The following is an 11193-nucleotide window of genomic DNA, read 5'->3' on the forward strand; positions in this document are numbered from 1 at the left end:
TATTTTCAGTAGAGACGGGGTTTCATCATGTTGGCCAGGCTGGTCTTGAACTCCTGACCTCAGGTGATCCACCCACCTTGGCCTCCCAAAGTGCAGGGATTACAGGCGTGAGCCACCACGCCCGGCCGTGCACCTCACTTTTTAAGATGTTTGGGTACCATCTGTTCCCAACAGTTTTCCTTAAGTGAACTCAGTTTTTACAAACCTAAAATTTACTTTAAAAGGAAAAGATGTCATTACTCTAGGTGGATAATTAGTATCATTTATCATGAACACAACAAAATCACAAAAGTATATATCGTTGAAGCAACGAGGTCAGCACCTTGAGGGCAGTGCTTTGGGATTTACTGCTATATCCCCAGCACGTAGAACAGTACCTGGTACATAATAGGTTCTTTTTTTTTTGAGACGGAGTCTTGCTCTGTCCCCGAGGCTGGAGGGCAGTGGCCGGATCTCAGCTCACTGCAAGCTCCGCCTCCAGGGTTTATGCCATTCTCCTGCCTCAACCTCCCGAGTAGCTGGGACGAGGTGGCGGGCGCCTGCTAGTCCCAGCTAGTTTTTTGTGTTTTTAGTAGAGACGGGGTTTCACCGTGTTAGCCAGGATGGTCTCGATCTCCTGACCTCGTGATCCGCCCGTCTTGGCCTCTCAAAATGCCGGGATTACAGGCTTGAGCCACCGCGCCCGGCCCATAATAGGTTCTTGAAATGTATTTCTGAGTGCAGGATTGAGTAAGTGATAAATGCAGAAAGGAGCACTAAGCCTCTTGGTTAAAATGAGGAAACGCAGGTATTAGGGTCATAGCGATGCCAGCCCCAGGTGGAGACTTTCTTCTTGATGTACTCAGAAGGACTGATTGGCTTGAAAAAGGCAGAATGTCCTCCGCGCATGGCTGGGGACTCCTCAGTGCTGGTCTAGATGCAGCCTCGAAGTGTCTGAGTACCCGAACGCCTGCTGAGGGGTGCACACCAGGGTACCTGAAGCTCAGGGTGGCACCCGGGTGAGAGGCAGGGCCAGGGTTGGGGCATGTCGCGGGCCCCCATGCATTTAGCCTGAGCGACGGGTCCCCTGAGGAGGCCTCCGCGTGTCCAGGAGAGCTTCCCTGGCAGCCCTGCTCCTGGGTGGTCCTGCTCACACACACGCATGTGACATGACGCATGACAGAGTGTGGGAACAGACATCAGTCCTTTCGGCTGCAGGCTTCCCGCTTCATCTTGACCAGGAGGAGGACTTGCTAAGGGCTGGGTGCCCCAGGTGAAAACCCCGCCCCCACCCTGCACTGTGCTGGACACGCCTTCCTCACACAGGGGCTGTTCCTGGAGCCTGGCGCGTGGGGTATGAATCTGCACCTGGCAGGAGCCTGTGGGGGTGGCCGCCGCATCGGCATGTTCGTCAGAGGCCTGGCACAGGAAACCCGACGTCATCCCTGACTCACCCCTCAGGCAGAGCTTGGGGTGGCCCGCCACTCTCACCTTCATCCCTAAACTGGCCGAAGCACGGTAGCCAAGCCACTCACCTCCCGCCCGGTGTGGGGCATCTGCTTGGGGGTGGGGGCTGGAAGGAGGAAGGAAGGTTCTGTAGCATCAGCGTGATGCTGAGTGAGGCAGCTGTGGAAGGGAGACTCGCCGTGCGGGGAGGTGGGTGGATGTGCTGCTGGGGCCAGGAAAGACCTGGAATCCCAAAGGCAGGAGCCAGTGACGCTTAAACAGCCGTCAAAATAGATGGTTATAAAAAGAATAACACGCAGAATCATCATTTGTTCCTGTGAGTCTCACAGGTTTTCAATTTTAAAAAAAGTGCTGAGTCCAAACTTACTTGACAGTGTCTGCTCTGTAAGAGCCAGGCCGAGAAAAACAAAAACAGAGAGAGCTCTGAGCAGGGACCCCCAACCTGGGTCAGCCCCTTTCCATCCGGTGGCGAGGACCGGGTCCTGCTTCCAGAGCCTTCGGGCTGCGGGGCATCCAGCCTAGCAGAGACCCCTCCTCACCGCGTCCTCACCCTTACACCCAATGCCCTGCCTCCTCTCTGCTGTGGCTCCCAAGGCTGGGCTCTGGCGAACGGTGGTTGGGGAGACTCTGAGGGGGTGGTGGAGAGGAGCAGGCGTCCTGCACATAATCGCCAGCGGCAGCACCCAAGGCTTGGGGGGCTTTTGTCAGAGCAAAAGTGGGAGAGGGACATGGGTTTGTGAGTCTCTCCCCCTCTTCTTACCCCAGCCCTGGGCTTTCACCCAGTAATCGGGGGTGGGGCTTTCCCCAGTTTGGGAGTAGGGAAGGAAGGCAAAGGAAGGCCCTCCTTCATGGCTAAGCTGGGCCTCTGTGAGTCCACATTCCAGAGCTGAAAAGGGGACAGCCCCAAGGCAAATGGCCTCAAGGGTGTGACACAGGTGCAGCCGCGTTAGGCAGCCATCACCAGTCCTGAGCTGGGTGGTGGCAGTTGCCTATAGTCCCAGGTACTCTGGAGGCTGAGGCAGGAGGATCATTTGAGCTCAGGAGTTTGAGGCCAGTGTGGACAACATAACAAGATCCTGTCACTTAAAAAGAAAAAGAGACCACTGGTCGTGGCCAGGAGTGCCAGGTCCCAGGGACTGCGCTATCAGAGCAAACCTTCAGCAATGCTCTCCCCACATGCGGAACTCCCCGGCAAGGTATACCAGGTTCTCCAGGAGGGGAAGAGGCCCAGCTCAGCATAGGAGTTGGGGTCTGGAGCCCCTTACGCGGCTGAGCTGAGTTCACTTCTGAATCAGGGATCCCACCTGGCTGGGGTCCTCTCACGGCGCTGGAAGGCTGTGGCTCCCAGCCCAGAAGCAAGACTGGACCTGATTGTCCTGCACGCTCTGTAATTTGTCCCTGGAATCAGCATTAAGTCATTTGGAGGCCGATGCCAATGATAAGGGCTCCTATCAGCCTCTGGGATCTGTGGCCCAGACTCCCCGGCTCTGTTGTGGACTTTGCCGCCTCAGCCTCCAGACTGGCTTGCCAGGGAGGGCAGGGCCTCAGCCAATTGCGCGGACGGTGGGGTAGCCTTAGAACCAGTAGCCTTGGAACCAGTGTGGAAGGGCCGCTGCGCCACGATGTGCTCCCCCTTACAGATGGAGACACTGAGACGGTGACGTGGCCCCAGGGACCTTTGGAATCCTTGGGGTTTTCTCCTCTGCATCTGCTCTGACCCCAGCACACACAAGCTCCAGGTCCTTCTCACACGTAGTGGAACTGCACAGGTACCACGCTCCCGTGCACACAGCACACTGCTGTGAGGAGCTCAGAGCAGACGAGTCCAGAGGGCTGGGGGCTCCACGCAGGTCCCAGCTGTCACTCTTCAAGATGGCGTGGACACAGGGGTCTGCCGGAGAACCGGAAGGGTCTTTCAGAGGAGGTGGAGGAGGGCCTCAGGAGACTGGGGGCTTGGAGGGTGGGTTCTGAAATCCCACGCAGCTGGGGGCAGGGCGAGGGCAGCTCCAGTTCAGTAACACTGTCTCCACCCACCTGAACTTCTCTGCTTGAGTTTGGGAGTTCACTGCCAACAATTCTTGTGGCTCAGACACTCCACGCACACCTGGGCCTCACCACATCCGGCAGCAGGGCTGGGGGAGGGCAGGATGGAGGGGACACCCAGGCCCCCAGTCCTCCGGGTGCAGTGCTAGCCCTGGACTTTGCTGCCCAGGGGGGCTGGACAGGGAGGCCTAGGATGGGGGAGGCCAGTTCTGTTCTGCTTCTCCCTCTTCCCCTTGCCAAGGTCCTGAAATCCCCGCAGGCCTGGGGAGGGCTGGGAGCGTCAGCGGACTTCCCTCCAGGGCGGGCTTGTGACAGCGGGAAGTGCTTCTCTCCGGGGCCTGGGGGCTTTCCCTGCGCCCAGGAGGAAGAAGCTTTGCCCCACTCTTAACTGGAAGGCGGTCTCAGACCCCTACTTTCCCCACGAAAGGCCCCAGGACCCCCTCATTTCCTTCGGCCCAAGCCCAGGGGCCTGGGTCCCGGGGACTGTGTTCGGGCCTAACTTGGCCACCAACCTACTGCAAGACGCTGAGTGCTGGTCTCATCCAGGCAATGGGGGGTGGGGAGGGGGAGAGAGAAAGGCCCTCTGGCCCAAGGTCTCCAAATATATGAGCAATAGGACATCTCAGCAGGGACCTCCCCATCATCCAGTGTAGAACTCACCCGTGGCAGCAGGCATTTGTCAATGTTTGTGGTGACAAATTTCTAAGAGGAAAATTCTGGGAGGGAAAGGGAAAAGGCAGAGGAAGCGTGGGGTTGGCGGGTGGGGTACTCCAAGGGACATCGCTGGCCCTAAGGGGGGGACTTGCATCTGTGAAGCTGGGTTCCCCAGGACTGAGTGGCTTGGGACAGGTCAAAGGGTGGGCGCAAAGAAGGTGGGGGTGCTGGTCCCTCCGACTCCGGATAACACCTTCCCTTCCCGTAGTCGCTGGTCCCCGCCTCCTCTCTGTGTGTTCATCCCTGCGCCCTGCCTTCCCCGCCAACCTCCCCCGCCTCCGGAGTCCCCGGGTCAGCCCAGCCTGCGCCCCACGTGAGGGGCGGGGGCGGGCGCCAGCGCCTTCCTGCTCTGCCCTTGTATGGTGTCCCGGAGGCCGGCCCAGGGGTATTTAACCCGGGCCGCCGCGGAGGGCGCCCGGAGTCGACCGCTCGGGCAGCGCCACCGCCACGAGAGCCCGGGACGCGGTAACGAGCGGAAGGAAGAAGAGGCACCGGCGGCCATGGGGCTGGAGGCGGCGCGCGAGCTGGAGTGCGCGGCGCTGGGCACGCTGCTGCGGGAGCCGCGGGAGGCGGAACGCACGCTGCTGCTCGATTGCCGGCCCTTCCTGGCCTTCTGCCGCCGCCACGTGCGCGCCGCGCGCCCGGTGCCTTGGAACGCGCTGCTCCGGCGCCGTGCGCGGGGCCCCCCTGCGGCGGTTCTCGCCTGCCTGTTACCCGACCGCGCGCTGCGGACGCGCCTGAGCCGCGGGGAGCTGGCGCGGGCCGTGGTGCTGGACGAGGGCAGTGCCTCGGTGGCAGAGCTCCGGCCCGACGGCCCGGCCCACGTGCTGCTGGCCGCGCTGCTGCACGAGACCCGCGCGGGGCCCACCGCCGTGTTCTTCCTGCGAGGTGAGCCGCCGGCCGCCCTTGGCCCGCCCCACCCACCTCCAGCCCGGCTTTCCCTGCTGACCGTGCCCTTCCCCTCCTTGCAGGAGGCTTCGACGGCTTCCAGGGCTGCTGTCCCGATCTGTGCTCTGAGGCCCCCGCCCCTGCGCTGCCGCCGCCGGCAGGGAGCAAAACCAGCTGCTCCGACCCGAGGGCTCCCATCTACGACCAGGTGAGAACTGCCCCCCGCCCCGGACCCTCCCTCCCTCCCCACCGCAGACTGGGCGCCTCTAGAGAAAGAGCCTGCCATTTGGGGATGCGAGCAGTTTGCCCATGTACCCACCTGTGTACGTGTGTGTGTTGGGGGGGGTGGGGCACGGCTGCTCGCACGTGCCTGTGTGGGTCTGTGTACGTTTGCATGTGTATGTTGGGAGTGTGAGGGGCACGTGTGTCCCGGTGTGTCCTCCGCACATTCCTGAGTCCTGTCTCAGGTCAGGAGGACTGGCTGAGGACTCCTCTTGTCTCGGCCAGCCCATGGGGTCTCCAATCGCTGCTGCTCCAGCCATCCGGGGCTGGGCTGCGAAGGCCTCACCGTCTGTCTACCCCCTCCAGGGTGGCCCTGTGGAGATCTTGCCCTACCTGTTCCTGGGCAGCTGCAGCCATTCGTCAGACCTGCAGGGGCTGCAGGCGTGTGGCATCACCGCCGTCCTCAACGTGTCCGCCAGCTGCCCCAACCACTTTGAGGGCCTTTTCCACTACAAGAGTATCCCTGTGGAGGACAACCAGGTGGTGGAGATCAGCGCCTGGTTCCAGGAGGCCATAGGCTTCATTGGTAAGGGGGCGCCTCTGCCCAGAGGTCCTGAGGGGCTCCAGAGGAGAGGGCTGGGGGCACCTGTCTCCTGGGCTGTGCACATGCCGTCTGACACCACTCCCCCGTCTCCCTTGCAGACTGGGTGAAGAACAGCGGAGGCCGGGTGCTGGTGCACTGCCAGGCCGGCATCTCACGCTCGGCCACCATCTGCCTGGCCTACCTCATGCAGAGTCGCCGTGTGCGGCTGGACGAGGCCTTTGACTTCGTTAAGCAGCGTCGGGGGATCATCTCCCCCAACTTCAGTTTCATGGGGCAGCTGCTGCAGTTTGAGACCCAGGTGCTGTGTCACTGAGGTGGTGCCCCTCTGCCTGCCCCCCTCACTGTGCTGGCAGGAGCTGACTGTGGACTGGTGGGCTCCTCTCTGGGCCAGCACAGTCCCCTCACCTCTGGGAGGGCTGCTACCTCCTCACAGTTTGAGAAGCCCCGTGGGGGGCTCTAGCAATGCCGGCATGCTGGCCTTTCTGACCTGGTGCTCTTCTGCCGGGGGACTGAGGCTGGCCCTCATTCGGGGTCGGGAACCGAGGGTGTGTCTGCTCTTTCCCATCCCATCCTCTGGCGGAAATCAACTGGACTCTATACCGTGGACTCTCCCTGGTCCACCATCATGTTGAAGCCCTTGGCAGCCTGAGAGCTCCAAGGAACAAGCTGTGACAACCAGGAGCCCTGTCCATGGGTTGGTCCGCCCCGGGCCTGGAGCCCAAGCCCTGTGTTCCTGGGGAAGCTGGGGACTTGGGAAGTGATGGGTGTGTTGTGCTGTGTGTGTCAGTCTGTGAGCCTTTCACGCCTGTGCTGGCGCTGGAAAGTTATTTGTGCTCAGCTGACATTTAACACTCCCTCCCCCGCTTCCTCCTAGCCCTGTGGGCAGGGATTGGAAACTTAGCACTTTATATTTATACAGATCATTCAGGATGTGTCAATAAAATATTGTTTTGTTTAAAAAACAACAACCCAGTGTCTGGTCTCATCTGATGCCTGGGAGGCTGCTTGGACCTCACATTTCCTTGTGCCCTCAGGGTTTCGGAAGTGAAGGGGCAGAGGGGCCGGTGGCCGGAAGGGGCAGGTCCGACCCTCCTCACAAAGGCTGCTCTCTTGCCCTCAGTTCTCCCTGCGCTGGCGTCTTTTCCCAGACAGGGACCTCTCTCCAGAGCTGAACAGGGTTGTTTCTGGGAGGCTGGGGTCCCGTCTGTGATTCAGAGCCGGGCCCAGTGCTGCCCCGATCAGACCCCGCTTCCTTTTCGCAACATGGAAGGATGCAAGTGTGTGCCTGAGGGTGTGGTCCTGTGGGGGTGGGTGGTCTTGGCCTGTGCACACGTGCATGTTGCGCGTGGCGTTCCTGTGGGAGCGTGTGTGCACGCCCACGCAAGAGGCACTTCCCAGGCCGTGTGGGTGTCTGCTTCCTCACAGCAGGCCGGCACGGCCTCCCTACTCTTCTCCTACATCCCAGGGCTGGGGCTCACGGTGTCCCCTGTTCCAGAGCTCCTTCGTGTCCCCCAAAGGCATGTGGCCCCATGTCTGGTGCAGAGGACCTGTCACCAGGGATGGGATTCATTGTTCTGCACACCCACCCAACTGGCACATCTTGGTCGAACTTCCAGTTACGGGCCCAGCATAGGACTAAGGTTCAGTGGAGACCTGAGACAAGGGCCGCGCCCATGCCAGAAGCCTAGGGGTACCTGTGGAGGCTGCCGGAAGTGGGTGCTGTGATATGCCTGTGAGCAGGGCTGCTGAGGCCTTTGGGGATGGTTGTGCGGGAGCCAGTCCTACTTCAGGCTCACCGGGACATTCGGCCATTGGGAGTGTCATCCAGCCAAGGGTTGCCTCTGCACCAACTGTCTGTGGTCTGTTAGGAACTGGGCTGCACAGCAGGAGGTGAGCAGCTTCATCAGTATCACAGCCGCTCCCCGCATACCCCATTGCTAGCATTACTGTCTGAGCTCCGCCTCCTATCAGATCAGTGGCAGCATTAGATTCTCATAGGAGCTCGAACCCTGTTGTGAACTGCATTGGAGGGATATGGGATGTATGCTCCTTATGAAACTCTAACTAATGCCTGATGATCTGTCAACTGTCTCCCATCACTCCCAGATGTTTTCTTCAGTTGCAAGAAAACAAGCTCTGGGCTCCCACTGATTCTACATTATGGTGAGTTGTATAATTATTTCATGATAGATTACAGTGTAATAGTAGAAATAAAGTGCACAGTAAGTATAATGCACTTGAATCACCTAGAAACCATCCCCCTCACCATCCTGGGCCAGGCGCGGTGGCTCATGCCTGTAATCCCAGCACTTTGGGAGGCCGAGATGGGTGGATCACCTGAGGTCAGGAGTTCGAGACCAGCCTGGCCAACATGGCAAAACCCCGTCTCTACTAAAAATACAAAAATTAGCCAGGCTTGGTGGCAGGTGCCTGTAATCCCAGCTACTCAGGAGTCTGAGGCAGGAGAATTGCTTGAACCTGGGAGGCGGAGGTTGCAGTGAGCCTAGATCACACCATTGCACCCCAGCCTGGGTGCCAAGAGTGAAACTCCATCTTGCATAGAGGAACAAACAAAAACGAATCCCTGGTGCCACAAAGGTTGGGAACTGCTGTCTTACGGCATCCTGAATGCCTGGGAGGGTGTACTTGTGGGGCAGGGGGCCGCACAGTTTGACAGTGTGGGGGCTGGTTTTGCTTAACCTTGCTGTATACAGTTTTCTTGTCTGTAAAATGGAGTTTCATTGTTAGCCCCCACCTCTCAGGATGTAGACTTACACAAGTCAATCCATATAGTACCCGCCCGTAGTAGGCGCTCAGAAAATGTTAGGTAACTACAGCCCTAGGAGTGAGGTTGATCCGAAGTTTCAGTGTGCAGGTACGAGGTGTGCATCTGGACCAGGATGAACACTCAACACGGCTGGGCATGGGGTCTGCTCAGCCTTGTGCCTGGAGCCTGGCACAGGTGGGCGCTTGCTCTGTGGGGCCGAATGAAGGGTGATCCTTGTTCCCTCTGCTGTCTGAGGGGTGGGGTGAGCCACTCCAGTGTGAACTGGGCAGAGCTGGGGTTGCTATTCTGCCTTCTTTAGGACCTGAGTGGGCATCTGTTGGGACCCACTTGTACCCCCATGCCCAGCTTGGGTGGGCGGGGACATCTGGGGCTCTAAGTCATAGGGGACTTCACACCACACAGCCTCATCTCACACGAAGCTGCATTGGTGGCTGAGGCCTCTGCCCACCCCACCCTCGGCCCTACCTCATCCCACCCTACCCAGTACCCAGCCCCACTCCCCTCTCCTCCCTTCCCCGTGCTCTTTATAGCTTGTCATCTAGCAAACTGCCCTTCTCTTTCTCTTTTTCCCTCCTTTCCTTCTTTCCTATTAAGTTTTTAAACTTCGAATTGTGGTAAAGAACGCAACATAAAATTGATCATCTTTACCATTATCAAGTGTATTCACATCGTTGTGCAACAGATATCCAGAGCTTTTTCATCTTCCGAACCTGAAATGCTATACCTATTAAATGATAACCCCCCTCCCCAGTCGCCAGCCCCTGGTGAGCTCTGTTCCACTTTCTGTCTCTGTGCATTGGGCTACTCTAGATACCTCTTGAAGGTAGAATCATGCAAGATTTGTCTTTTTGTGACTGGCTTGTTTCACTCAGCAAAATACCCTCAGATCAACTGCATGTCCTCATAAAGACTGTTTCTCTCCCCAAGCAGGGTGATTATTTCTTGTCATTATTTTAATTTTTTTTTTTTTTTTTTGGGGACGGAGTCTCACTCTGTTGCCCAGGCTGGAGTGAAGTGGCACAATCTCGGCTCACTACAACCTCCGCCTCCCGGGTTCAAGGGATTTCCGACTAATTTTTGTATTTTTAGTAGAGATGGGGTTTCACCGTGTTGGCCAGGCTGGTCTCAGACTCCTGACCTCAAGTCATCCGCCCGCCTCGGCCTCTCAAAATGCTGGGATTACAGGCATGAGCCACTGCGCCTGGCCTACTTTAATTTTTTTTACTGAACACTCATCTTTTTATTTGAGATGGAGTCTCACTCTGTCCCCCGGGCTAGAGTGCAGTGGTGCGATTTCGGCTCACTACAAACTCCGCCTCTGGGTTCAAGCGATTCACCTGCCTCAGCTTCCGGAGTAGCTGGGATTACAGGCGCCCACCACCGTGCCCAGCTAATTTTTGTATTTTTTTTTTTAGCAGAAATGGGGTTTCACCATGTTGACCAGACTGGTCTTGAATTCCTGACCTCGTGATACCTGCCTTGGCCTCCCAAAGTGCTGGGATTATAGGCATGAGCCACTGCGCCTGCCTGAACACTCAACTTAAGTGGTCAGCCTCATGCATTTGTTTTTTGATAGTCCTATTCTTTATTTTACTTATTTTTTCTAGCTTTACTGAGGCATAATTGGCAAATAAAAGTAGTAAATGTTTAAGTGTACAACGTGATATTTTGACATACGCATACCTTGTGAAATGATGACCACAACAAGCTAAGTAGCATATCCATGGTGTGTATCCTGACATCTGTCAATACCTTGCCCTGGCAGCAGGGCATCTGCTTCCATCACGGTCTCCCTGGGATTCTGATTCCTGACTTTGGAGAAGCTCTGGATTCCAGGCAGAGCAGGAATGCTGAAAGGTGCTTGTGGACAATAGCTCGTCTTCTTGGCTCTGTCGCTTCCCTTCGCTGGCCGCAGGTGACTGTGGGCGTGTCCCCAAATGCTGCCCAGTGCTGACAAGCCCCGCCTCCGGAATTTCAGTCCAGGTGGGGCCCTGAGTGACCTGGCTCTGGGGCTCAGGTGTATGGAGGAGGGGGGATATAGGTAAGGAGTTTAAATTTCCAAATTTGTGAAATGGGAATAGACACTGACTGATCATGCCAGCGGCTGTGGGATTAGGGGGGTGGACTCCCTGCGAGGCTCTGGGCATCTGGGGGTTTCACCTTTCCCACATGGCAGGCTTTCTGGGGTGCTGGTTGCACACCGTTCAGTTTGTGAGATTTCCTGGAGCCCTGTGCTTGTGATAGTGAACTTTCCCATATGTACTAAAATAAAAGCTTGTGAAAGTGTAGTGACCTTTACCTCCTTCCAGAGATACACAGGGGGTGCCCCCAGGTTCTCAGGCAGCTTTCCTCGCGTCTCAGCACAGGCCGGGGCAGGAAAAGGGGGTCTCCCTCGCTGGAGGATAGGTCTACACCGGGGCTGGGGCCTCCGCTGGGCCTGGAGCAGTTTTCTGCGATGTCTCTCTGCCCCCTGGTGGCGGGAAGGCAC

At 57.7% G+C, this 11193-nt stretch overlaps 2 protein-coding genes across 2 annotated transcripts in view; one reads left to right on the forward strand and one right to left on the reverse strand.

Moving 5' to 3' along the window:
• LOC103877138 (translation initiation factor IF-2-like) overlaps positions 1 to 4705 on the reverse strand; it is an 82986-nt gene extending 78281 nt beyond the window's left edge. Inside the window, exons 1-5 of the mRNA XM_021925052.2 lie at positions 4517 to 4705; positions 4150 to 4191; positions 3220 to 3311; positions 1515 to 1668; positions 1272 to 1398 (exon numbers count right to left, since the gene is read on the reverse strand). Of these exons, the coding sequence (XP_021780744.2) occupies positions 1272 to 1398; positions 1515 to 1668; positions 3220 to 3311; positions 4150 to 4191; positions 4517 to 4705 (604 nt within the window). The remainder of the gene's footprint in view (positions 1 to 1271; positions 1399 to 1514; positions 1669 to 3219; positions 3312 to 4149; positions 4192 to 4516) is intronic.
• Positions 4591 to 6885, forward strand: DUSP2 (dual specificity phosphatase 2). The gene is made up of 4 exons (XM_003908972.4): positions 4591 to 5091; positions 5175 to 5299; positions 5680 to 5899; positions 6016 to 6885. Exons 1-4 carry the CDS (start codon positions 4704 to 4706, stop codon positions 6228 to 6230), a joined length of 948 nt encoding a protein of 315 aa, XP_003909021.2. The 5' UTR covers positions 4591 to 4703; the 3' UTR covers positions 6231 to 6885.
• Positions 6886 to 11193: the final 4308 nt, after the last annotated feature.

This window comes from Papio anubis, chromosome 14, assembly GCF_008728515.1.
Source record: "Papio anubis isolate 15944 chromosome 14, Panubis1.0, whole genome shotgun sequence".
Classification (NCBI taxonomy): domain Eukaryota; kingdom Metazoa; phylum Chordata; class Mammalia; order Primates; family Cercopithecidae; genus Papio; species Papio anubis.

Coding starts and splice junctions, on each gene's coding strand:
- DUSP2 (XM_003908972.4), top strand. CDS start 4,704: ATGGGGCTGGAGGCGGCGCGCGAGCTGGAGTGCGCGGCGCTGGGCACG. Junction 5,300..5,679: donor GGGCTCCCATCTACGACCAG/GTGAGAACTGCC, acceptor TACCCCCTCCAG/GGTGGCCCTGTGGAGATCTT. Junction 5,900..6,015: donor GGAGGCCATAGGCTTCATTG/GTAAGGGGGCGC, acceptor TCTCCCTTGCAG/ACTGGGTGAAGAACAGCGGA.